This window comes from Artemia sp. Qi Xiang Cuo, chromosome 1 (genome assembly GCF_049724085.1).
Source record: "Artemia sp. Qi Xiang Cuo chromosome 1, ASM4972408v1, whole genome shotgun sequence".
NCBI classification, from domain to species: domain Eukaryota; kingdom Metazoa; phylum Arthropoda; class Branchiopoda; order Anostraca; family Artemiidae; genus Artemia; species Artemia sp. Qi Xiang Cuo.
In genome coordinates this window covers 44,997,405-45,024,721 of record NC_142794.1, presented here as the reverse complement: position 1 = coordinate 45,024,721, position 27,317 = coordinate 44,997,405, and the positions used below count along the sequence as shown (strand labels likewise).

At 36.7% G+C, this 27,317-nt stretch overlaps 1 protein-coding gene across 3 annotated transcripts in view; it reads left to right on the top strand.

Annotated features, from left to right (window-relative positions):
- Positions 1–27,317, top strand: part of LOC148956370 (mitochondrial 2-oxoglutarate/malate carrier protein-like) — a 79,452-nt gene that overhangs the window by 20,040 nt on the left and 32,095 nt on the right. For all 3 annotated transcript variants that reach the window (XM_089107582.1, XM_089107541.1, XM_089107614.1), the window contains exons 2-3: positions 6,844–6,928; positions 16,006–16,330. In XM_089107582.1, coding sequence (XP_088963708.1) covers positions 6,861–6,928; positions 16,006–16,330 — 393 coding nt within the window. In that variant the 5' untranslated portion in view covers positions 6,844–6,860. The remainder of the gene's footprint in view (positions 1–6,843; positions 6,929–16,005; positions 16,331–27,317) is intronic.

Here is a 27,317-nt window from a genome sequence, read left to right as displayed (position 1 = left end):
CCCCCTCCCGCTGGATACCACAGGGAGAGGATACCCTCTCAGCTTTTATTAGAAAAATAAGTTACTTGATAATTGACTAAGTCACTATATGGTTCAAACAAGCACGCAAAATAATGTTAAAAAGCTTAGTGTTCCTTGAAAAAAAATGAGGGTATGAGTAAAGGGGTACAAAGATAAGAACAAAAATGTCGAAATTATTCAGATATACCTCAAATTATTCGAAAACTGAGCCACAGATTCGCCGTGGCATTCAATAATATCCAAAGAATCTAATTAAAAGGGAGTACACACAAAAGCCAAACTAGGCCAGCAGCCTATGAGAAATCGCAAAATATCCAAGACAATGAACAAGCCTTAATGGGGGGCCCTAGGTCTATCAAAATATTTCAATGATTCCCCAGGGAATTTAATATCATTTTCTTCTGTCTCCACTTTAAATGAAAAAAAAATAATTATCCTTTTGGTATCCCTGCTTTCAATAAAAAAAATAAGGTATTATCACTTAAAAATGATAGCCCCCTATCCCCCCCTCTATAGGCAATAATTTGCACTTTATTTTTGAGTTATATTTTTGAGGTAGCTTCCGAACAATTGAGTATTAAACATTCAGGCGTTCAACAATTGAGTATTAAACATTAAGAAAATCTTATCTAAAAACAGCAAAAAAAGAAAAAAATCTGCAAACTTACAATTCAGCTGTAGAAACAATCTGTCGGCTGTAAATTTCAAAATATTGCTCACTGTGTGAAACACCAAGTTGAGAAAAATTGGGTTAGTGAGCCTGTGACGAACATTAAGAATTCTAAGTTTTGTCTCGTCAAGACTTCTGACGGCTCCATAACACCAATAAAAAAATCCACGCCGTTGTGGCTTCTGAGGGAAAGTTCTGAGAAGCTGAGTAGTGACCGATTAAAACGGGTGATGGTCCAGGGCCGACGAGTAGGACTACGTGAGTCACCACAAACCAATGCAGAGGTCGGTGTGAAATCGGAATGGAGTATCGGTGAATAGTGCGTTTACAGACCGGTTGGCAGGGGAAAGAGAGTATTAGTTGGGCGGGTCATACAGTTTGGCTACTTGTCTGGCTGAAGATGCCACTCTGTTGACACGCAGAATATGGCGATACCGTTCCCTGACGACATAGGAATTCTGTGCCAGTGGTTCCGGCTGAATGCTGATCTCACATTAACTGCCGCATTGGTAGACCAGGGTTACCGTGACTCCAGCCTGTATGTCATGCATTCAGCAGAACCCGTTTCTATGGAAATCGGCACCAACATTGTCTTTGGCTTTGACTCAGATGTCTTCACAAAGATGAATTCATTTATCCAGAAGAAAGGGTTCCGCTTTTTTGATGTCTCGTCAGCATCGCATTCATCATGTTAAAAATGGCATCTCAACCTAAATCTGACCTCAAGACTATAACCACCACCCATACTATGTCCTGTATGTCAACAGAAGCAATTTTGTTTAACATTTTTTAGCGGTAGTTGTTATTTTTTTTTCCTCCCCTCCTCCTCTCCAGTCAAGAATATTTTAATACAAAAACATATAAATCTGACAACTTCATACATTATCATATCACCTAAACTTAAAAAAAAATATATTACATATCAGTCAATGTATTAAAGGACATGAAGGCACACTACCATTTAACTTTTTTCTTGCCAAATATCTATCGCTCCCCCCGTTTCAGGGTGTCCTTCCCCCTCTAGGAGGCGCTTTTCCGGTGGCATTTTTAATTTCCATTTCTTGAAATTCATATCCTTCAATTTTCACTAATACGAATTCGAATTTTAAAGGTGGTCTTCCAAAAGGCTTACTCTTACAACTTTAATATTTTTTAACACAAAAAAACTATTTGCTCTCCCGTAGACTAGGCGTCCTCCTACCACAATAAACTCTTTCTTGCTTTTGAAATTTTGTAATTATTTTTTTTTCTTTTTTTCAGCCCTTTTATCGACCAACCTTAATAAACAAAAAAACCAAAATACAACCAACCCATCAACAAAAAACCAAAAATAACCTTAAAACTGACGTGCATGAGGTCCCAGAACTGAACAGAATCTTGAAACATGTCTCCTACGGACGAGGAGGCTACCCACGGCGGGGCTGGTCCTTCCAGATCAAGTGCGTGTGCCCCTCGTCCCCCATTCGCTTGAGTTCTTGATATAATTTTATGAGTCTCGAATGCATTCCGAGATCTTGGGCAGCGGAAGCGAGGAATACCATCGGAAAACTTGTTATGCTCAGTAGAAGACTTAGTAGTAGAAGACTTAGTGTTTATACTTGTGCTGACCGAGCTTAGTTTGATTTAATGAAGCTCATTTGTCCAGTATCTTAGCGTTGTCATTTGAGCTGTGATTATCGAGATGATTACTGAAACGTACCAATAAATATCTGAGAAACTAGTTATTTTTTTTAGTTGGTTGCTTTACTTAGCGCGTTTTACTAATAACTCGGTAGTAACAGTTTTTCTGACTGTTGCTTTACAGTTTTCTCTTCAAATACCTAAAGGCCTGGGTTTAATACCAAGAAAGTTGGATTCTAAGTACATTTGGGAAAAAGGGATCTGTGTTTCTTCCGGATTCTTTCGTGTCAAAGCAGCAGATTCCTCTTTTTTTTTTAGTACAATGAAGAATCTGAGATCCAAGGGTGCGTCTTGGCACAGCCAATAAACAGAAAAGCAGGTATGATAAAAGGGAAAGGGACGTGTGAAGACGTGATAAAAGGCAACTTTTACCGCTGGCCAAGCCATATTGAATAGGGCTACGAAGCGTGACGTCAATTCTTGGGCGGGAAATCCAAATAACGATGAAATGTGGATGCGTAGACACGTTTTTTCGGAACTTTAGTAAATTGTTTTGGCCTAAAATATTTGTCGTAGATCCTACTAATCCACCAGAACGTTTTCACGTCGAAATAATACTAGGAATATTGACAATCAGTTGTTAGTTACAACTAGAAACCACGTTTCACGGTACTTTGAATTTCGCACCTTGCTTTATACGTCATCACCGCGCAGCCCTATGCTGTATAACTTAAAAACCATGTTCCGGGATTCTTTTTTGAAATTTCGGGATTTTTTTTGAAATTTCGGGATTTTTTTTTGAAGAAAAATCGGAATTTTATTTTTGAGCTGGTGGCAACGCTGCATGTGTAATAGGAAAAAGTGACACCATCAGTGCCATCGTAGGGTTACCTAGTTTTTGCATGGATATCAACAACTTACAGTCCTCCGTTCTTCTTCTTTAGGTACATATCAGTTGTTTTCAGTCTTGGGGGTTCTTTTCCTTGCCAAATAAACCCGTAAATGATTTTTTCCAAGTTTTAAAAGATCGCTTTTGAAGGTGCTGAAATATTCGACAGATACCGAATAACAGGCAAGCTGTATATATTTACATATTGCGCCCTTTGGAATATTTTATGGTTTCCTTCCCTGTCCATTTTTAATGCCTCCGGCATCCCTCCGGCGTGCCTCATGCCTCCAGGTGTCCCTCAAAATGCCCAGTTGTTAACCCCTCGGTCCCGCTTGAAGACGTTTACTGAATTTTACCTCAGGAGACACTAACATTTCGTGAAAGGCAAAGATTTCAAGAAGGCCAAGAATGGAAAAAGCTTGTGCCCTTGCAGAGGAACGATTCTTCTAATTCATAATCATTCATAAAGCATGTTTTTGCTGAATAATTATAGTTACTCAAATGTTTTCCCAAAGCTAACTCTGTTGGGATACTTTCAACTGCAGAATGCTTGTGTACCCCTATTTTTCACAATTTTTTTGACAAAGTTAGGCTAAATTAGAAGCAGGTCTAAAAATTCAATAAATAAATTTTCGGAGTGTAATAAGAATTTTGCTGGTAAAGTGTTTAGGTTAGAAGAAAGGATGAATTGCATTTTTCTGTATCTTTTTTCATACCATACCGAATAATTGATACTAACAAAGTATTTATTCTTTTAAGTAACTAACATTTTTTTCTATTTGATCATGCTATGTAGGGAAAGGGGTATGAAATGTGTTTTGCAGTATGTTTTGTTTCGGCCTAATGAAATACGTTTTTTTTATTTCTATAGGGTGTGTTGTTTCTCTCCACTCACTGTGATCAGTTTTTGTGTACCAGAATAATTTATTTTATCACAATTTAATTAGCCCTCTTTAAATTTTGTGTTGAAATGAAGAAATGGTTGGTGGTTTTCATTAAACATTTCTGAAACGCAATATAAGTAAAGAGCAATAAGGTTTCAATTTATTAATCTTTTTTTGACATGGAAGGAGTTGTCGTAGAAACTTTGGAAGGTGCTCATTCAGCTGAAAATTGAAAGTTTTAGTGATTTTTATAAGAATTAAAGGGATTGATACCAATTTGTTTCCCTCCCATGCCCGTTTTAGATACCCTTCTTCCAAAGACATTTTATCCAAATTAGCCATTTTATTCAACATGATTAAAACGTCATGAAGTTTCACCGTACTATCCTCATCCTTTTTTTTTGTTAACTCGGGATATAGCCCCCTCCCTTCCCCCTTCTCAATCATAAATACTACATGGAAACAATCGATAAATTGCATAAGTTTTCATTCTTGCCCCAGGGTCTGTTGGGGGCGAAGCATACCATAACAGATATATGAATCTGAGTTGTCATGTATTTAGCCCCCTTCCCCTCAATTACTTTCCGACATCCCTTTCAACAAGCCCTGAAAGTTTCACCTTAATACCCTCGGCTCTTCTAAGGCTATTGCTGATAGAAATTTTTAACAACCCACATGCAAATTATATGCTCTGGTGTTGATAAAAAAAAACCTTTTTAAAATTGCCTGAAAGCAATCGCAATTGGAAGTGGTCACAGTCGCAAGTAGTTGCAGTCAAATTAATGAATGGTCGCAGCCGTTGCTAAAGTAGCAGCAGTAGGGGGCCTGAAAGTTTCAAGTTAAAACCCTTAGCTATTCCTAAGGTATTACAGATACGCCATTTTTATAAGCCATTTGTCCATAGTGTCCTTTGATTTAGTTAAAAAATACCCCTCAACATTTACTTGCGTTTCGCATTGACACCCTTAGTCTTTTGGGACACATGTGGTTTGAAACATTCCCTCCTTTCTTAGTGATAAATCCTGTGTGTAAACAATCAAAAAATTGCATAAGTTTAAATTGCCAAGTAATTTGCCAAAAATAACGATATTCTTTATTGTCAATATTTTATCAATCATCCTTACGTTTTTTTCTCTAAATAATTATTTTTCAAATTTTATTTCTAGCTTCCATATAACCAGGATGCACACAGTGGATTTTTATTTAGTTCGAAATGCCCCTAAGCATCCAATGAGGTTTCACATTTAGACTCTTACTAATTTTGTGAAACGACCAAGTTCGAACATTTTTCCGTTTCCTAATGACAAATCCTGTGTAAACAATAAAAAAATTGCATAATCTATGAATTGTCAAATAGTTTACCCTAAATAATATGGGCACCGGCAAGGGGGTGGTATGGCCCCCTTCAAATTTGGTACTATAAAGTAATTATAAGGAAACCAAAGGAAAGAGAGTATGATAGAGAAAAACCATGGAAAAATTGTGTATTGCTCCAATGTTGGCTGCCTGCCAATAGATTTTGACCCTTAATAAGGAAAATACAAGTTCTAATTTGTGACTGAGTGACCCTTTTATATTTTATCAGAAACATTTTTGATAGAAAATTTGGTTCTAGCAATCACAACAAAAAAATAATCAAATTCTTCATAGTAACGAATGACAAGTAAATAACGATCCTTGTCAATAACGAAAGTATAAGAGCCTAACTACTGATAACACTAAATCAAAGAATCAGCTATTTTAAAGCCAAATATACGGCCATGAATACAGTAAAATAACATAAATGAATATAGCGAATGGGAGGGGGAGGGTGTTTAACCCCCCGAAAAACGCCCTCCCCCCACGGAAAAAATACACTTATTTGTCTATCTATCTAATATGCAGAATAATTGTACCAAACACATTTTGCATGCAGACCCGCTATACTTACCCCCCCCCCCTAATGTGCAAATCTATAGCGCAAATTTATTTCTAAAGTAACGAAGAAACTAACAAAAAAAAAACGATGTGTTCTCGAATTTTACACAGCGTAAACTTGAGTGAGTAAACGTCCTTACCTGTTTCTTTAATTGATCCTTCTTCTTTTTTAAATGTCTAGTCTTTTCTCAATTTTACTAGAGGCTAATGCTGAGAGGGAAACAAAATTCTACATATCTATCCCCTTTTTACCTTTTTTGCGATTTTGTCTTTGAAAATCAGGTGAGAGCTTGACACCCTGCTATTCAAATTTTGCAGAGCCAAGTTAAGGACCGCCTTCTAAACCCGTTTGTATTCATCAAAATATAACCGCCCCATTTTTGCACAGTAAAATCTCTTCTGCATAGCTAATTTTCGGTTTTCATGCCGTCCAGCCTTAACAATTAGAAAAAATGGCCACCTATGTGTGTTGTGTATTGTATCATAAAAAGAGATACTCTTACCCACCTCTAGCCCAGTGAGGTAATTTCGTCAAAATCCTGGGGGGGGTGACAAAGTTGGAGCCAATTTTCCCAAATCAAGTGAAAATGACAGTGAAAACTAAAAAATGAGCCATATAGTACCATAAAGATAAAGATATACTAAAGAAAACTTACCTGTTTCTGTAGATGCTTGAATTATACAGGCTTATCTTAGTTTTAACAAGAATTTTGAAGAAACTAAATTTCAGCGGGGGGGGGGCAGGTGCCCCCTGCTCTATAGGAAATTGCGCCCCTGCTCTAGCGTAACCAATTAAACCTTAAGCTTCATTTAAATATTGCTAATTTTTTTTTGTTCAATAGGCAGTAAAAATTCAAAGATGGCTGCTGAAAGCAAACCCTTGCCAATGCCGAGCTACGTTAAATTTCTGTTTGGAGGATTGTCTGGGTATGTCTTTTTTTCTGATTTCTATGACTAATCTACTAAATTTTACTGTTTATTTATTGTACTATGTACACAATTTCAAAACCATGAAAACAAAAACTAATTAAATACAAAACAAAGATATGTATTGGAATTTCGATATTTATTTTTTACTGTAATATTTGTAGTTCTATTTAAGAAGTATATCTATTCCATGAGTATAATGAAGAGAATAACTTATAAGGAGAAATTTGCTACAAAACTATTTAAGCTATTACTTCTATGATTACTTAGAAAAATGTCCAATTATAAACCCAGTTTTTGGTACTGTTAAGCATATTCATTCAGCTGTAGGACATATCTATTTAAGGTTCATATTCTTAATAATTTAGAATAATTCATAATTTCAGTATTTGTTTACTATTAAAGAATGTGGTCTATTTAATAGGTACTTACAGATATTGCTTCAAATATCTTATCAATAAATTCCAATTTACAGAGAATAATGGTAAGATTTAGGCAATATATAGCACCAATGTTCAATTTGTACTGCTGGCAGGAGTAGCCTATGAGTTATGACCAAATCCATGAGCTTCACCAACTGTCAATGTGGTTTCAAGACTCGATTGACTACTTGACAACCATCCTAAGCCTGAAAACTGCATCTCAACAAACCATAGCTTTTGGTAATGATCATTGTAATAAAGTCATGTACTACAGCCTATCAATTTGGCTTGTAATTTTGGATTATTTCTACGTGGGTTAGGTCTTTTCTATTCAGGAATAATTCATAATATGTTAAGAAAAGATCGAAAATTGAAATTTATCTCCTATTCTTAGCTTTGCAATAAAACCAAACTTTAATTTTTGTTCAGAATTTGTTGTTGATATATCACATAAATTCCTGAATGTTCCTGAATCACATAAATTATGTACCATACCAGAATCACATCTACCTCTACTGGAGGGGATTCATTACTTCAGTCATGCTTTTTTAACTTAGAGGGGGGCAGGGGCGGATCCAGGATTTTCTTTAGCAGGGGGCGCATAATAGGTTGCTTCGATAAACTTGTGAACAAAGAAATACCAGCAATTTAAAGGGAACCTCGACAATTATGTGTCGTAGGTAGGTAGTGGAAATGGTCGTAAATTTAATCTAAAATCTGGTGAGGGCTAAAGTTCAAATAAATCTTTTGAAATTAAAATAGTATAAAAATATTTATACAAAAAATAGTCAATTATTAAAACCACCCCGCCAAAAAAAAAAGAAGAAAAAGCTGTTCTCCATCTATAAAAAAAGATATGATATTTAATATTTTCTTCATAATTTCTCACCTTTGCATTTCTGACCACTATAGCGAGCGAGTTAAGCTTTGTATTGTCAAAAAATATTGGTCTTGAACCATCTTTGGGGGGTAATGCATTCTTTGTGACTATTTGTATAGGTCAAACCATTTAGCATGTCACTCAACTTTGTGGCATCGCCTAGTAATTGGGATAGTAATGAAGAGTATGAAATGAGAATTAAGATACAACTTGTATATTCGTAAAAGATGTATTAAATATTAAATACTAGTTTTTATAGGGATGTAACAAAAACATAGATAGAAAAACATAAAAAACATTTAAAACGAGGGTTTTAAGTACAGGCACTAAAACATTAACTAATCACTATTTCTTTTTTAAAATAGCGTTTTAATAAACAGTGTCAACTTCGACGAATCTCAAAAATTTACTAATCAAAATTTCACTTTTCATAACAACATAGCGTATCTTTCCACTTTCTAAAATTTTATAAATTTTGCTTCAATTACAGAATTCACAATTTTATAAGAAAAGGTCTATTTCTTTATTTCTACTCCCGCCATATCTATTTATTTTACGGTCGATGCCTACCTCAATATTTCGGTGAACGTTTATAATGGTTAGTCTTGTCAGTTTAGAGCCCTACCTTCAGTTTGTATACCAACCCGTGTTACTGAGACGCGTGCGTCTCTTATTGATAATATTTTTTCGTCACTAGATGTCGTTGATAATTCGGTGCTGATTAGTGATATTTTTGATCATTTTCCCACTATTTCCCGATATAAGAGTGTTGATCAAGCGCAGCTTATAGCATCGCCCTCTAATCTCCCATTTTCTGTTTTGGTGATACTGAGCTGAGTCTACTTAGTTCTCATCTGACTGATCAGCCATAGGATATTTTGGTTTCTGAATTGGATTTTAATCGCTCTTTTGATATCTGATGATTTAGTGAAAGAAGGTATCCTTGAAGTTTGCTATCAGAGTCCAGCGCCTCATGCTTCGAAAAGGATAGCACCACTGAATCCATGTATGGCTCCAGGTCTCCATAACAGCTGGAAACGGAAACATTATTTGTGGAAGCTTTACAAGGCTTCATCATCTGCAGCTCATCATCAACAGTTCAAGGCCTATAAGAATATATTTAATTATTTGTGTCGGAAGGCCAAGTCTCAGTATTATCATAAGAAATTTTCTCACTGTGGAAAGGATGTTAGGAAGACATGGTATATGATTAATTTAGTTTTCAGATCTACTCCCCTCTGCCTTCAATTCCAACAATGCTTATAGTCAATGGTAAAACTATTCAAGAAGATGAGGATGTTCAGCTAGAGCTTAGGTCTTATTTTGCTAATATAGGGAAGACGAATGCTTCCTGTGCAAGCTCTGCAACTTTCCGTTACGATTTCAGAGCCAATCTTGGACCCTCATGCTTAAAGTCAATTTCATTGAACTCTGTTTCTGAGTTTGAGGTAGCTCGTATCGTAAATACTCTTAAAATACCTTCGTCTTCAGCGCCAGAGAGAATTCCTTCAAGGGTTATCCGTGCCATTCTGCCAGCTATTCTTTCACCATTGGCTAAGCTTGTCAATCTGTCTTTTGAGATAGAAATTTTCCCTGGATCTCTCAAGTGAGCAATGGTTGTAGTGCTGTATAAAGGTGATTCTCGGAGTGATCCTGCTAATCGTAGGCCAATTTCTCTCCTATCTGTTTTCAGCAAAACTTTTGAGAAAGCTATGCTATCCAGGCTTCTTAGTTTTCTGGATACAAAAGAATTTTTGCAAGATTTCCTGTTTGATGTTCGTAAAGCTTTTGGTTCTTTGACCCATCGGATTCTTCTTTGGAAACCATTGCATATTGGTATAAGATCAAATTCTTTCTCTTGGTTTAAATAATCTTTCTGATTGACTTATTTCAATTGATCCGCTTTCCCGAGCCCTTCTGAAGTAGATTATGGCGTCACTCAGGGATCTGTTCTTGGCCCTATTTTATTTCTGATTTATGTTAATGATCTAATTTCAGCAGTCAAAAACACCAGGCCTCTAGCATGCTGCAAGCTGTGTCATCACGATGTTCGTTCGTGTTTCAATATACTTCTAATGAAGATTGTCTCGTTCCTTTTGCTGATGATACCACTCTTGGGACCCTCGGGTAGACAGAATGTGATATCAGGTCTAACCTTGTGGCAATATATGAGAAAGTAATTTCATGATTTGATGCGAATTACTTGGCCTTGAATTTTAGCAATTCACATTTTTTTTTCGAATTGGTATAGCTTTCCCTAAGCTTACACATTCAGGCGTCACAAGGCTCCTTGTGTAGACCAGAGAATCAGGTGGTCCGTTTCTTGGTATCCTGCTTCATGAGAACATTTCGTTTAAAAACCATATAGCCATGATTAGGGTTAAGGTCTCACGGAGTTTGGATATCATTCGAAAACCCGGACACGTATTTCCTGGATCTATTCTGAAGCTTCTTTTTTTCTGTCTTGTTCAGTCATATGTTTCGTATTGCCCCATTGTATGGATATTTACTTTTCCTTCTATACTGCGGTCAATTTTTGTCATGCATAATAAAGCACGGCGTCTGGTTATGGGCACCAACCGTTCCTCACCAAAACCGCTCTTAAACCTTCAGTCTATTGACATTCTTTCTTGTGCTTCTTTTGTCTTTCATCAGTTTCATGGCAATCTTCCAATGTCTTCTAAAACTCCTGTGTCTATTTCTTATTTAGCTCCATATAGCCTTCTTTCTTCACATAATATCTGCATTCCTCTTACCCCTACTATACGGTCAGATTTCAATCCCCTCGGTGCTTGTCAACAGGTCTGGAATTTCATACCTTCTTCAGTACAGAGATGTCAACCGCTTGGGACTTTTAAAAGGATTCTTAAGGACTATTTAGTTAAGAATCAAACAGAATAGCATTTTTTTTCCTTTTCCTCTGAGGAGTTGATGTCCCCTGAGTGTTTTTTTTTTTCATGGTGTATGGTTGTCTTCTCTGTGCTTTGACTCCCAGGCCTCAGGTATGGTCTCTTTTTAATCTTATATGTTGTTTTGTTGTTTTATATGTTGTTTGGCTTTTGTTCTCCTTTTTTGTTTTTTGCTTGTATTGTATTTTTTTGTATCCCCCTTGTATCCCTGGCCATGGAGACTTTCGAGGGGGAACAAGAATACTGTATTTCCAACCTATATTTATTGATGAATAAAACTCTGAAACTCTCAAACTAAGTATATGAGTCAAAATACTCCTTAAAAAACAAATAATTATGTGTTTGTTATTTTTGTATTTGATAGGTATAGATTAGTGATTTAGATCCTAAGGGTTTCAAGCTGTGGTTCTAATTATTTTTTTTGTCTATCTTGAGATTTTCAGATATTCAATTCAAACGTTTATATTTCGATATGTCTGTTGAGCCCAAAAATAAAATTTGAAATTTGGCTCAGATTTAGCATTAAGTAAGAGAACTTTCCTGTAAAAGTTTTAATATTTATAATCAACTAATCGAGAAAATATGATTGGAGGGCATGTACCAAAATAAATATAAAAAATCCTCGGCAGTATCTATATCAGTTAATACAATTTTATGGACAAATATATGCAACCCTTATACAAAAACATAACTATATTTTGTGACTGATTGGTATTGAGAAGGTGCGAAATTCTGAAGTAATATTGTAGTTGCATTCCGTGTTAACTCAAGTGATGTGAAATTCCACTTTTTTACATTTCATCAGTAAATGTTTGAAAAAAAAACAATGTCATTCCACTGATTCAAACTGAGAATTCAGAGACCCATTTATACCGGTTAGATAAAAAAAAAAAAATTTACGCATAATTATTTGCCTTTTTTATGTACAATTTTTCGAAAATCTGTTTTTCTTAAGTGATTACTCTGACCTTTGAAGGAGTATTTCAACTCATATGCTCAGTTTTAAGTGTATACTTAGACGAAGCTTTATTAAAGTTTAGATATTTCTAAAGAGTTTGGCCTTTATTTTAATGTTTTAGGATGAAGAGAGGAGGTGATATGTCATATAAAGCAGAGCTTTAATTAGACGGAAATAAGCAGTAAAGTGGCCACTAATTGCTCACCGAAGTCCAAAACATAAATTAATAATATGTTTGTACTTTTCATACGTTTCCTTTCTATTATACAAATCCCTTAAAAAAAAACAACGATGTTGTAAAAACCACCCCGCTTCGCAAAAAAAGCAAGCCCAAATTTTATAACAGCCAAAAAATAAAAATATGAATTTCTCGCCTCTGTGCCAGTGAGACTCGAAAGCAAATTTTTGACAGTAAAAAGAAGTTTAAATAGCCCTGTTGTGACCACACAATCTCTATATATCATTTTGACAGCCTAAAGAAGTTAAGATTTTAAATTTCACCTCCTTGTTATCACGAAATGAAGATCTTCACCTCCCAGTTGGCTTTTGTGGTAATACAAACAGATTCCCTTGATAAATCTAGGTTTAATTAAATACTTTTAGGCGGTATGTGTCATCAGTAAAATTTAACAGAGACCACACAAAGCAACTGAAACTTTGTTTCAAACTTGTTTGCAAAAAGAAAAAGGTCTTAGCAATTAAAAACTTATTAATAATTCAAATATTAAAAACCAATTACAAAGAAATAACTTTCGTCTCAACCCCAACCAGAGCAACTAACTCTATGATCATTTTTGTACCTTTTTTCCTGAATAATATACATATTACTTTTATAGTACCAGCTGGTACTGTTGCATTCACCAGTCGAAATTCTGGCAGACATTTCGTGATATTTTCAGCAACTATGACTGCTCTTATTTCTTTTCTTTAATGTGATTTCTCTACATATTTTTTGGCACCGGGGATGGGATGAGTGAATATGTCCCTTTGCTTTCTCTTACCTATTGCTCATCAGGTTTTGTGCATCTGTTGAATCTTCACTTTGAGGAATCCAATAAATGGCTTCGATTAAATACCCTCTGCTGGCAAACAGTTGCACATGTTTGTGCTTTCCCCGATTGAAGCTGTTTTTCTAGTAGGTCTATCTTTCCATAGAATTTTGTTTTGGTCATTTTGACTGCACCTCAAAGTGAAGATTCAATAGATCCACAAAACCTGCTGAGCAATAGGTAAGAGAAAGCAAAGGGACATATTCACTCATCCCATCCCCAAGACACCATCAGCAACTTCAAAAAATTGTTTTTCTAAAATTATTCCAACCGTCTTCCATATTATCAAATTTTAAACTCTAAGTTTAGTATTCAACTGTTCCTGGAGATTTTTCTTTCAAATTCTCATCCTGGAGTCTACCAGCATAATAACTTCCCGGGAGGTAGTTACCCTTCAGAAATTTCAGCTTTAAATTAACCCTAGACACTACTAGATGGTGATCTTTGTTTTTAACATCAATAGCAGCACTCCTATATACCATAGTACTATGAGTTTGTTGTCTTGAGAACGGTGACGCAACTTCCTGAAGATTCTGAGAAGAAGGTGAGTGAACATGGGACTACAGACAGAAGACAGTCATTGATCTTATGATCTATTCACGGAAAAGTAGTAAGGTAAATCTAAAGGCAGTATATTCACCCTGGCTTTCAAAATTGCATATATATAATATCCCTTTGACGGCTTGGCGATAAATTTCAAAATTTCAAGGAGTATTTCGGGAGGGCGTGGGGGATTCATAATGCTAAGTCCAAGGATAGGGATGGAAGTGCGAAAACATTTTGTATCCTAAAAAATGGTATGTCTAAGAAAAAGGACTGATATTTTTCCTTAAAATTTTGAAACTTATGTATATCCGTAAGCTGTGTATGTAAAAAATGGCTTCGCCCAAAGATGGACCCCTAAATTTTTTTCCGATCACCTAAGACAAGTAATATTTTTGTTCAGCCCAATTACTCGATTTGGGAAATTTTCGATCGTTCCCAAACAAAATGCTAAAAGATTCGGAACATTAATTTCATCTCTCCAATCAGCTTGAAAATGACAATTCAAAGTTTCTTCGCCAAGTGGACCCTTATGCAAAAACAAATTTGACATTAATTTTGGCAGTATCAGTTTTGACGCTCAAAAATGGGTCCAACCGTTATTTCTATTCTGATAGGCCCACATGTTACACGGCATATAGATAGGACCAGATATACCTCAATGAAAGGAAAGAAAAATTTGAAGATTGGCTGTATGGATATGCAACGATGGAAACATGACCAGCAGATTTTGTATTCTGAGATGAGCTAAGACCTCAACGAAGACAAAACTGGTATGTATCAATTCAGGACGCTCAAAACAGACTCCAATTTTTTCTGTCTCTGACCAGCTATTCACTTACTGGATATCTATACTAAGCCAAAACGATCCAAAGTGGAAAAATTACTTTGAAAAAAAAGTGTTGTATTAATTTGTGAATGGGGCAAACATTGTTTTTCTCCAATTGGAGTGGAACTTTTAGGGTAAGCAGGGTCGACTTAGGAACTTCAGCGAGGACAATAAATTTTGGAAGGAGAATGTGGTTATATTAATTCTTGGCGCAAAATATTTGATCTTTTCAACCTGATCTGATTTAAAGTACCAAGGACAATGAAAATCACATTGGGTCATTTGAATTGGTTAAGCTGAAATTTGCACAATTATATATATATATATATATATATATATATATATATATATATATATATATATATATATATATATATATATATATATATATATATATCTTGAAAAATTAAGAAAAATCGGGAATTCGATTTTGAATGACAAATATCTCCATAAGTAACTGTGCAGTTTTCGGTAGTAGGCTTAGTGGGTGCTAAAAAAAAAAAAAAAAAAAAGGTGAAAAATCGGCAAAAATAATTTGAAAGCATATGGAACCAAACAGCTTAAGAAAGGGTACCTTTCCTTTGACCTGTGAGGGTGAGTTGTCTTTGGAAGTCAACAGATTTTTAAAGTCTGAATTTTTACGGACTAAAAGTGCTGTCAAATTTACTTATTAGTTGTGCTTATTTATCATCATGGTTAAATGATGTAATACTGACAAAAAGGTGCTAGTACCCTAATACTTTTATAATTTTAAGCAAAAAACTCGTAACTCAAACCGGAGAAAAGAACTCATTCTAGAAAAAATATCACCAATGTGGTACATGCCCTCTAACTACTTTATACTTTTCTTTTTAATTACATGCGTAACAAGGGCTGACCATCGGGGATAGGTAGTCAGTGAATTGACAGTTTCATTCCTCTTTTCCTTAAATTTGACCTTGGGCACCTATAATTAATTTAAATTAGGTTAATAGAATGGGTTGGAAATTTAAGGGGTGATCTTCGAATTTCAGTAGTAAAAAAGTTTCAGCTTTTTGTCCAAAATCGAAAAAATGGTTAAGGGGAAACGATAAGTTTATTTTAAGTTTAAGTATAGGGCCCACCACTTCTGAAAATCTATGAAAGTCGAATGACAGTGTCCATGTTTTTACTCTTGTCACCTTTACAGAAAAATTCGATGGAATGTATCAGTCAAGTAAGACAAGAAAATTAATTTATTTCATTTTGTTTTTTTATGCTTAAAAAGTTGTGACACATGCCAGCTTGAAAAAAAGAAAGAAGAAAAATGTACAAACTACCCACACAAACATGAATATAAACAGGTTTTTAATGCGTTTTTAAAAGTTTTTTTGTACCCCCCCCCCCAGCCGAAAGTAAATTCTTATGTAATCCCCCCCCTACAAAAATAAATCTTGGATACGGCCCTGTTACAGGGTAATTTTATGTTTGTTAAAGTAACATGTTACATATTTTAAGTTTTTTTTTAGAATGGCTGCTACTTGTGTCGTCCAACCTATGGACTTGGTTAAGAATAGAATGCAGCTAAGTGGAGTCGGAGGAGCAGCAAAAGAGCACAAAACTAGTTTTCATGTTATCAAATCTATATTGAAAAATGAAGGTATTACTGGAATGTATTCTGGTTTATCCGCAGGATTGCTGAGACAAGCTACTTACACAACTACTAGATTGGGGGTTTATTCTTATCTTTTTGAGATGGCAACTAAGGATGGACATCCACCTAATTTCTTTATGAAAGCTGCGATTGGTATGGCTGCCGGGATGACTGGGGCTTTTATTGGGACACCCGCAGAGGTATTTGATTTTTACTCTTCTTCTTAGTTCAACACCAGCATATGATGGCATACAAATGCTTCAATACCGTAATATCGGTAGTCAATAATAGTTGAAAAGACAAAGGAACTCTAAAAATACAAAAAGAAGAACAGATGAAAATCGTTAAAAACAGACTAGAATGAGTAAAGAGTAGAGATGAGACTATTTTATTCGAAAATGAAACTGTTGAACTAGAGTAGAAAGGCCTCAGGAGGTCCGAACATGACCACGTGGTCATGTCAGCATTTTTAATACTGACAGGGCTCCATATATGGGCATAGCCTCCCTAGGGAGAATGATTGCGTAATCGGTCAATGACCTCTTTTTCCAAGGTCGATTTGTTTGATGTTTCTATGTGTAATAACTCCGGAACGAAGGTTGCACATGCGCATTGAATTCTAACGGGAACAATGTTATTGATCTAGGACTCGAGGGGGAAGTGAATTTCCGAGAACTTGATTGCTTAATCAAAGTGTGTCAACAACAACAACATCGACCTTGACATTCGCTGAGAGCGTGCAACTACAACAACAACAACATCAACCTTGGAACACCTGTGCTGTCGACCTCAATTCACCTATCGTGAATCAATAATTCCCCTTAGAAACAACAAATTAATCCCCCTTCAGTGACAGATCAATCAACCAATGACATCATCCGTCAGACTTTAAAAATTTTCGCCTAGAAATGATTCCCCAGGAATAGATCCAAGTTAATAATGTCTTTGCCTCGGAAACGACTCTTTTGGTCGAACTCCAAAGAATATTAATAGCCAAAGGCCATGGAAACAATTCTCCAAGAAACATCTTAGCGATGAATTGTTTTAGCGCGGGAATCAGGTTTCTTATTAATTTGAAATGCATTAGCGCAGAGATGCCAAAAACAAAAGGAACACGCTGAATTACGTTTAGGGATTATTTGGGCGAAACTGTTTTAGACAGGTTATGGAACTATTTCGGCGAAACAGTTAGAGACATTTTAAAAGATGATTTTTGAAGAGATTTTAGAAGAGAATTTAATGGTGAAACTCTGTGGTCGTTATAATACACAAGTTTCATTTGAACAATGTTGTGAGGTCCTCTAACCCAACCCCAAAGGGTTCCAATCCTCCTACCCCAACCCCGAAGGAAGCCCCCGGTCCGCACAGGCCCCCCAAGCTCCCAAAGGGCCACCGGTGCCCCCAAAGGCCCACCCAGACCCCCAACGGCCATCCCCGGGCCCCCCAAAGGCCCATCGAGCTCCCAAAGGACCAACGGGGTCCCAAAGGCCCTCCACCGGTCCCCAAATGTCCCCCAGGCCCCCAACTGCCCCCCGGACCCCCAAAGGCCCTCCCTGTGCCCCAAAGGCCTTCCCTGTGCCCCAAAGGCCCTCCCCCGGCCCCCAAAGGTCCCCCGGACCAGAGAAGCGCCGCCGGGATGCGCCGTGGGCCAGGAAAGCGCCGCAGGATGCGCCGCAGGGATGCGCCGCGGGTCAGGATCGCTCCTGAGGGGAGGCGGTGAAGGGAGGCAGCGCAGGAAAGCGCCGCAGGATGCGCCGCAGGTATGCGCCGCAAAAAAAGTAAACTAAAAAGTAAAAATTTCGAAATGTTATCCCCCAAACGCCCTCCTCAGACCCCCACAGGCCCTCCCCCGGTCCCCAAAGGTCCCCCCGAGCTCCCCGAGGACCACCGGCCCTCAAGGGACCCACAGACCCTCAAAGGCTCTCCCCAAGCACCCGTCTTTCGTTGATGTGTGTTGTCTGAAACCTATGATTTGGGATGTGTAGTTTGCTACTTCAGGCTTTTCTGAGCTTAGGTTTCCTAGTATTTCCTAGGTGAATGTTGTCTGAAACCAATAGTTTGGGATGAGTAGTTTGCTATTTCAGGCTTTTATGAGCTAGGTTTCTTAGCCTTTCGTTGGTGTGTGTTGACTGAAACTTATGATTTGGGATATGTAGTTTGCTATTTTTGACTTTTCTGAGTTGGATTTCTTAGTCTTTGATAGGTGTGTGGTGTCTGACAACTATGATTTGGGATGTGTAGTTTGCTATGTTCGACTTGTCTGAGCGGGATTTCTGAGCCTTTCATAGGTATGCGTTGTCAGAAAATTATGATTTGGGATGTAGAGTTTGCTATTTCAGGCTTTTCTGAGCTAAGGTTTTCTAGTATTTCGTAGGTGAATGTTGTCTGAAACCAATAGTTTGGGATGAATAGTTTGCTATTTTTGACTTTTCTGAGCTAGGTTTCTTAGACTTTCGTTGGTGTGTGTTGACTGAAACCGATGATTTGGGATATGTAGTTTGCTATTTTTGACTTTTCTGAGCTGGATTTCTTAGTCTTTCATAGGTGTGTGTTGTCTGAAACCTATGATTTGGGATGGGTGGATTGCTACTTTTGACTTTTCTGAGCTGGATTTCTTAGCCTTTCATAGGTGTTTGTTGTCTGAAACCTATAGTTTGGGATGACTAGTTTGCTATTTTTGACTTTTCTGAGCTAGGTTTCTTAGCCGTTCATAGGTGAGTGTTGTCTGAAACCTATGATTTGGGATATGTAATTTGCTATTTCCGACTTTTCATAACCGGATTTCTTAGTCTTTCGTAGGTGTGTGGTGTCTGAAACCTATGATTTGGGATGTGCGGGTTGCTATTTTTTGACTTTTCTGAGCTGGATTTCTTAGCCATTCGTAGGTGTGTGTTGACTGAAACTTATGATTTGGGATGGTTAATTTGCTATTTTTGACTTTTCTGAGCTAGATTTCTTAGCCTATCATATGTGTGTCCTTTCAGAAAATTATGATTTGGGAGGTGTAGTTTGCTTTTTGGACTTTTCAGAGCTAGGATTCTTAGTCACTCATAGGTGTTTGTTGTCTGAAACTTCGAGTTTGGGATGAGTAGTTGGCTATTTCAGACTTTTCTGAGCTAAGGTTTCTTAGTATTTCGTAGGTGAATGCTGTCTGAAACTTATGATTTGGGATATGTAAATTACTATTTCGGGCTTTTCTGAGTTGGATTTCTTAGTCTTTCATAGGTGTGTAGTGTCTGAAACCTATGATTTGGGATGTGTAGTTTGCTATTTTCGACTTTTCTGAGCTAGGTTTCTTAGCCTTTCATAGGTTTGTGTTGTCTGAAAATTATGATTTGGGTTGTATAGTTTGCTATTTCAGGCTTTTCTGAGCTAAGGTTTCCTAGTATTTCGTAGGTGAATGTTGTCTGAAACCAATAGTTTGAGATGAGTAGTTTGCTATTTTTGACTTTTCTGAGCTAGGTTTCTTAGTATTTCTTTGGTGTGTGTTGACTGAAACCTATGATTTGGGATATGTAGTTTGCTATTTTTGACTTTTCTGAGCTGGATTTATTAGTCTTTCATAGGTGTGTGTTGTCTGAAACCTATGATTTGGGATGGGTGGATTGCTACTTTTGACTATTCTGAGATTGATTTCTTAGCATTTCATAGGTGTGTGTTGTCTTAAAACTATAGTTTGGGATGACTAGTTTGCTATTTTTTAATTTTATTAGATAGGTTTATTATCATTTCATATTTTTGTGTTGTCTGAAAAATATGATTTGGGATATGTAATTTGCTATTTCCGACTTTTCATAACCGGATTTCTTAGTCTTTCGTAGGTGTGTCAAGTCTGAAACCTATGATTTGGGGGTGTGTGGGTTGCTATTTTATTACTTTTCTGAGCAGGATTTCATAGCCATTCGTAGGTGTGTTTTGACTGAAACCTATGATTTGGGAAGGTTAATTTGCTATTTTTGACTTTTCTGAGCTAGATTTCTTAGTCTTTCATAGGTTTGTCCTTTCAGAAAATTATGATTTGGGAGGTATAGTTTGCTTTTTGGACTTTTCAGAGCTAGGATTCTTAGTCACTCATAGGTGTTTGTTGTCTGAAACTTCGAGTTTGGGATGAATAGTTGGCTATTTCAGACTTTTCTGAGCTAAGGTTTCTTAGTATTTCGTAGGTGAATCCTGTCTGAAACTTATGATTTGGGATATAGTATTTCGTAGGTGAATGCTGTCTGAAACTTATGATATGGGATATGTAAATTACTATTTCTGGCTTTTCTGAGTTGGTTTTCTTAGTCTTTCATAGGTATGTGATGTCTGAAACCTATGATTTGGGATGTGTAGTTTGCTATTTTCGACTTTTCTGAGCTAGATTTCTTAGCCTTTCATAGGTCTGTGTTGTCAGAAAAGTATGATTTGGGTTGTGTAGTTTGCTATTTATGTCTTTTCTGTGCTAAGGTTTTCTAGTATTTCGTAGGTGAATGTTGTCTGAAACCAATAGTTTGGGATGAGTAGTGTGCTATTTTTGACTTTTCTGAGCTAGGTTTCTTAGTCTTTCGTTGGTGTCTGTTGACTGAAACCTATGATTTGCGATATGTAGTTTGCTATTTTTGACTTTTCTGAGCTAGATTTATTAACCTTTCATAGGCGTGTGTTGACTGAAACCTATGATTAGGATGAGTGGTTTGCTATTTTTGTCTTTTCTGAGCTAGATTTCTTAGCCGTTCATAGGTGTGTGTTGTCTGGAACTTATGATTTGGGATGTCTAGTTTGCTATTTGAACTTTTCAGATATATGATTCTTAGGCCGTCATATACGTTTGTTGTCTTAAAATTCTATTTTGGGATGAGTAGTTTCGATATTTCAGGCTTTTCTGAGCTAAGGTTTCTTAGTCTTTCATAGGTGAATGATGTCTGAAACCTATGATGTGGGATATGTAAATTACTATTTCGGGCTTTTCTGAGTGGGATTTCTTAGTCTTTCATAGGTGTGTGTTGTCTGAAACCTATGATTTGGGATGGGTGGATTGCTACTTTTGACTTTTCTGAGCTGAATTTCTTAGCCTTTCATAGGTGTTTGTTGTCTGAAACCTATAGTTTGGTATGACTAGTTTGCTATTTTTGACTTTTCTGAGCTAGGTTTCTTAGCCGTTCATAGGTGAGTGTTGTCTGAAACCTATGATTTGGGATATGTAAATTACTATTTCGGGCTTTTCTTAGCTAGATTTCTTAGTCTTTCGTTGGTGTGTGTTGTCTGAAACCTATGATTTGTGATGGCTGAATTGCTACTTTTGACTTTTCTGAGCTGGATTTCATAGCCTTTCATAGGTGTTTGTTGTCTGAAACCTATAGTTTGGGATGACTAGTTTGCTATTTTTGACTTTTCTGAGCTAGATTTCTTAGCCTTTCATAGGTGTGTCCTTTCAGAAAATTATGATTTGGGATATGTAAATTACTATTTCGGGCTTTTGTGAGTTGGATATCTTAGTCTTTCATAGGTATGTGTTGTCTGAAACCTATGATTTGGGGTGTGTGGGTTGCTATTTTTTGACTTTTCCGAGCTGGATTTCTTAGCCGTTCATAGGTGAGTGCTGTCTGAAACTTATGATTTGGGATGGTTTATTTGCTATTTCCGGCTTTTATTAGCTAGGTTTCATAGCGTTTCATAGGTGTATGTTGTCAGAAAATTACGATTTGGGATGTGTAGTTTGCTATTTGAACTTTTCAGAGCTAGGATTCTTAGTCTATCATAGGTGTTTGTTGTCTGAAACCAATAGTTTGGGATGACTAGTTTGCTATTTCAGACTTTTCTGAGATAGATTTCTTAGCCGCTCATAGGAGTGTGTTGTCTGAAACTTATGATTTGGGATATGTAAATTACGTTTTCGGACTTTTCTGAGTTGGACACTTCTAAATTTTTCCACATACTAAAACTTACATAAAAAAAATTCACGAGACACACACACAAAAGCTTAGACAAAAAAAAACTTACACACACACACACACAAAAACTTAAAACCGCACGCACAAAAATACACCCACACGCGAACACATACATGCACACAAAACCATACAAGAACACAAAAACTTACACACACACTGAAACTTACACACACTCACAAAAACTTACACACACACACAAAAACTAAAACACACACACTAAAACTTACTCACACATACACACACACACACACATACATACAAAAAAATTACAAATTCACAAGAAAACTTACATGCACAAAAAAACTTACATGCACACAAAAACTTACACACACGCACAAAATCTTTCACTCTCACACAAAAACTTACACAGACACACACTAAAAAATACACACAAACACGAAAACTTACACACACACACACACAAAAACTTACACACACACACATTAAAACTAACACAAACACACACTAAAAATTACACACACACGCAAAAACTTACACACACAAAAACTGACACACACACACACACACAAAAACTTACACATGCACGCCAACACTTACATCCACACAAAAACTTACATCCACACAAAAAATTACCCACACACACACACACACACAAACTCACACACACACACACACACACCCCAAAACTTACACACACACAAAAACTTACACACACACACACTCACACACAAACTTACACATGCACACGAAAACTTACATGCACACAAAAACTTACATGCACACAAAACACACACACACACAAACACACACAAACACAAAACTCACACACACACAAACACACGAAAACTTACACACACACGCAAAAACTTACACACACAAAAAATTACACACACACACACACACACACACACACACAAAAAACTTCAACATTAACACAACAAAAACTCACACACACACGCACAAAAACTTACAAACACACACACAAACACACACACAAACTTACACACACACACACGGCCCATCACACACACACGACAAAACAAACGACCACCCAAGAATACACAAACACCCACACAAACATACACACAAACACACACACAAACAAAAACTTACACACACACACACACAAAAAAACACACACAAACTCACAAACACACACACAAAAACTTATATCCACACGCAAAAACTAAGACACACGAAAACTTACACACACACACACACACACACACACACACACACACACACACACACACACAAACAAAAACAAACTAAAAAAAAAACAAAAAAACTTACACATGAACACAAAAAAAACTCACACACACACACACACAAACAAACACACACAAACACACAAACAAACACACACACACACACACACAAACACAATACACACACACACGAAAACACACATATATACACACACCCTAATAAATACACACATACAAACACACACAAACACACACACACACAAACAAAACAACAAAAACACACAAAGAGACTAACAAACACAAACAGAAATACACACACAAACAAACACATAAAAACACACACAAACACAAACTTAGACACACAAACACAAACACACACACACACACACACACACATGCACACACACACATGCACACAAAAACTTACATGCACACAAAAACTTACACACACACACACACACACACACAAAACTTACACACACACACAAAAAACTTACACACACAAAAACTTACACACACACAAACACACACACACACACACACACACACACAAACTTACACACACACACACACACACACACACACACACATAAACTTACAAACACACACAGAAACTTACACACACAAAAACATACACACACACACACAAAAACTTACACACACACACACACAAAACTTACACACACACACACAAAAACTTACACACACACACGAAAACTTACACACACACACGCCAAAACTACACACACACAAACACTTACACACACTTACCATATCACAGTTACATTATCTTAATTTTTCAAATTTCATTCTGAATTTCTGTCGTGAAATGCAAGTTGGAATATTTCAGTAGTGACTTGTTGTGCTTACCTTCTCACAGCTACATTCTCTTGATTTTCGAAGTTCATTTTGAATTTCTGTCATGAAATGCAAGAGTTGGAAAATTGGGGTCTTAGTCCACCAACCTGAATGGTGGAAATCCACTAGCTCAGTATTGGGGTCCCAGTCCACCAGCCTGAACGGTGGAAATTCACTAGCTCAGAATGGGGTCTTAGTCCACCAGCCTGAATGGTGGAAATCCACTAGCTCAATATTGGGGTCTCAGTCCACCAGTCTGAATGGTGGAAATTCACTGTTTAAGTTAGGTTAGGTTAACTTATCATGAGCGCTCATGATAAGTTAACCTAACCTTTTCCGGCGAGTATGGTTAGTTTAGGCTAGATTAAGTTAGGTTAGGTTAAGTTAGGTTAGGTTAGCCCATGTACGCTTCACTTAGGTTAGCTTAGGTTAGGTGAGAGACAGGCAAAAAGTTAGGTGTATGATTAGGTTAGGTTAGGTTAAGTTAGGTTAAGTTAGGTTAGGCTAGGTTAGCCTACGTACGCGCGCGTACGTAGGCTAACCTAGCCTAACCTAACTTAACCTAACCTAACTTAATCTAACCTAACCTAACCTAATCATAAACCTAACATTTTACATGTCTCTCACCTAAACAAAGCTAACATAAGTGAACCGTACATTGGCTAAACTAACCTAACTTAACCTAACCTAACTAAATCTAATCTAACCTAACCATACTCGCCGGAAAAGGTTAGGTTAAGTTATCATGAGCGCTCATGTTATGTTAACCTAACCTAACTTAAACAGTGAATTTCCACCATTCAGATTGGTGGACTGAGACCCCAATCTTGAGCTAGTGAATTTCCACCATTCAGACTGGTGGACTAAGACTCCAATTCTGAGCTAGTGAACTTTCACCGTTCAGTCTGGTGGACTGGGATCCCAATACTGAGTTAGTGGATTTCCACCATTCGGGTTGGTGGACTAAGACCCCAATTTTCCAACTCTTGCATTTCATGACAGAAATTCAAAATGAACTTCTAAAAATCAAGAGAATGTAACTATGAGAAGGTAAAGCACAACAAGTCACTACTGAAATATTCCAACTATTGCATTTCACGACAGAAATTCAAAATGAAATTTGAAAAATTAAGACAATGTAACTGTGATATGGTAAGTGTGTGTAAGTTTTTGTGTGTGTGTAAGTTTTGGCGTGTGTTCTCGTAAGTTTGCGTGTGTGTGAGTATGTGTTAGAGTGTGTGTGTGTTAGTGTTTGAGTTTTAGTGTGAGTTTTTGTGCGTGTGTTTAAGTTTTTGTGTGTGTAAGTTTTTGTGTGCATGTAAGTTTCTGTGTGCATGTTAGTTTTTGAGTGTGTTTGTAAGTTTTTGTGTGTGTGTGTGTGTTAGTGTTTGTGTGTCTATGCTTTTGTGTGTGTTAGATTTTTAGTGTATGTGTGTAAGTTTTAGTGTGTGTTTTTTTGTGTGTGTGTAAGTTTTTGTGTGAATGTCATTTTTCGTGTGAATTTGTAAGTGTGTGTGTGTGTGTGTGTGTGTGTGTAAGTTTTTGTGAGTGTTTTAGTTTTTGTGTGTGTGTAAGTGTTTGTGCGTGTATGTTAGTTTGTGTGTGCATGTTATTTTTTGTGTTCATGTTAGTTTGTGCGTGTGGGTGTAATTTTTTGTGTGTGTGTGTGTAATTTTTTGTGTGTCGAAGATTTTTTCTTTTTGTTTACGTTTTATTGTGTGGTTTTGTTAGATTTTTTGTGTTTTTGTGTGTGTGTGTGTGTAGTTTTTGTGTGTGTTTGTTTGTTTGTGTGTGTGTGTGTGTGTGTGTGTGTGTGTGTTTTTGTGTGTGTTTTTTTTGGCGTGTGTGTGTATGTTTTCGTTTGGGTGTGTGTGTTTTTTGTGTGGGTGTGTTTATGTGTGTTTTTATTTTTTTGTGCGTGTGTTTGTGAGTTTTTTTTTATGTTAATGTGTAAGTTTTTTTTTTGTGTGTGTGTCTTTGTGTTTGTGTGTAAGTTTTTGTGTGTGTAAGTTTTGGCATGTGTGTGTAAGTTTTCGTGTGTGTGTGTGTGTGTGAGTTTTGTGTGTGTGTGTGTGTGTGTGTGTGTAAGTTTTTGTGTGCATGTAAGTTTTTGTGTGCATGTAAGTTTTCGTGTGCATGTGTAAGTTTGTGTGTGTGTGTGTGTGTGTGTGTGTGTAAGTTTTTTTGTTTGTGTGAGTGTTTGCGTGTGTGTTTGTGTGTATGTTTTTGTGTGTTTTTGTGTGTGTGTGTGTGTGTGTGTAAGTTTTTGTGTGCATGTAAGTTTTTGTGTGCATGTAAGTTTTCGTGTGCATGTGTAAGTTTTTGTGTGTGTGTGTGTGTGTGTAAGTTTTTGTGTGTGTCTGTTTTGGTGTGTGTGTGTAATTTTTCGTGTGTGTGTGTGTTTGTTTTATTGTGTGGGTGTGTATTTGTTTGTGTGTGTGTGTGTGTAAGTTTTTGTTTGTGTGAGTGTAAGTGTTCGTGTGTGTGTGTAAGTTTTTGTGTGTGCGTGTAAGATTTTGTGTGTGTGTGTAAGTTTTTGTGTGCATGTAAGTTTTTATGTGCATTTAAGTTTTAGTGTGCATATGTAAGTTTTTTTTGTGTATGTATTTGTGTGTGTGTGTGTGTGCTTAAGTTTTCGTGTGTGTGTGTAAGTTTGTGTGTGTGTGTGTAAGTTTTTGTGCGTGTGTTTAATTTTTATTGTGTGTGTAAGTTTTTGTGTAGATGTAAGTTTTTGTGTGCATTTTAGTTTTTGCGTGTGGGTGTAAGTTTTTGCGTGTGGGTGTAAGTTTTTGTGTGTGTTTGTGTAAGTTTTTGTGTGTCTAAGCTTTTGTGTGTGTGAGTTTTGACGTGTGTGTGTGTAAGTTTTCGTGTGTGGAAAAATTTAGAAGTGTCCAACTCAGAAAAGCCCGAAAACGTAATTTACATATCCCAAATCATAAGTTTCAGACTACACACTCCTATGAGCGGCTAAGAAATCTAGCTCAGAAATGTCTGAAATAGCAAACTAGTCATCCCAAACTATTGGTTTCAGACAACAAACACCTATGATGGACTAAGAATCCTAGCTCTGAAAAGTTCAAATAGCAAACTACACATCCCAAATCGTAATTTTCTGACAACATACACCTATGAAAGGCTATGAAACCTAGCTAATAAAAGCCGGAAATAGCAAATTAACCATCCCAAATCATAAGTTTCAGACAACACTCACCTATGAACGGCTACGAAAT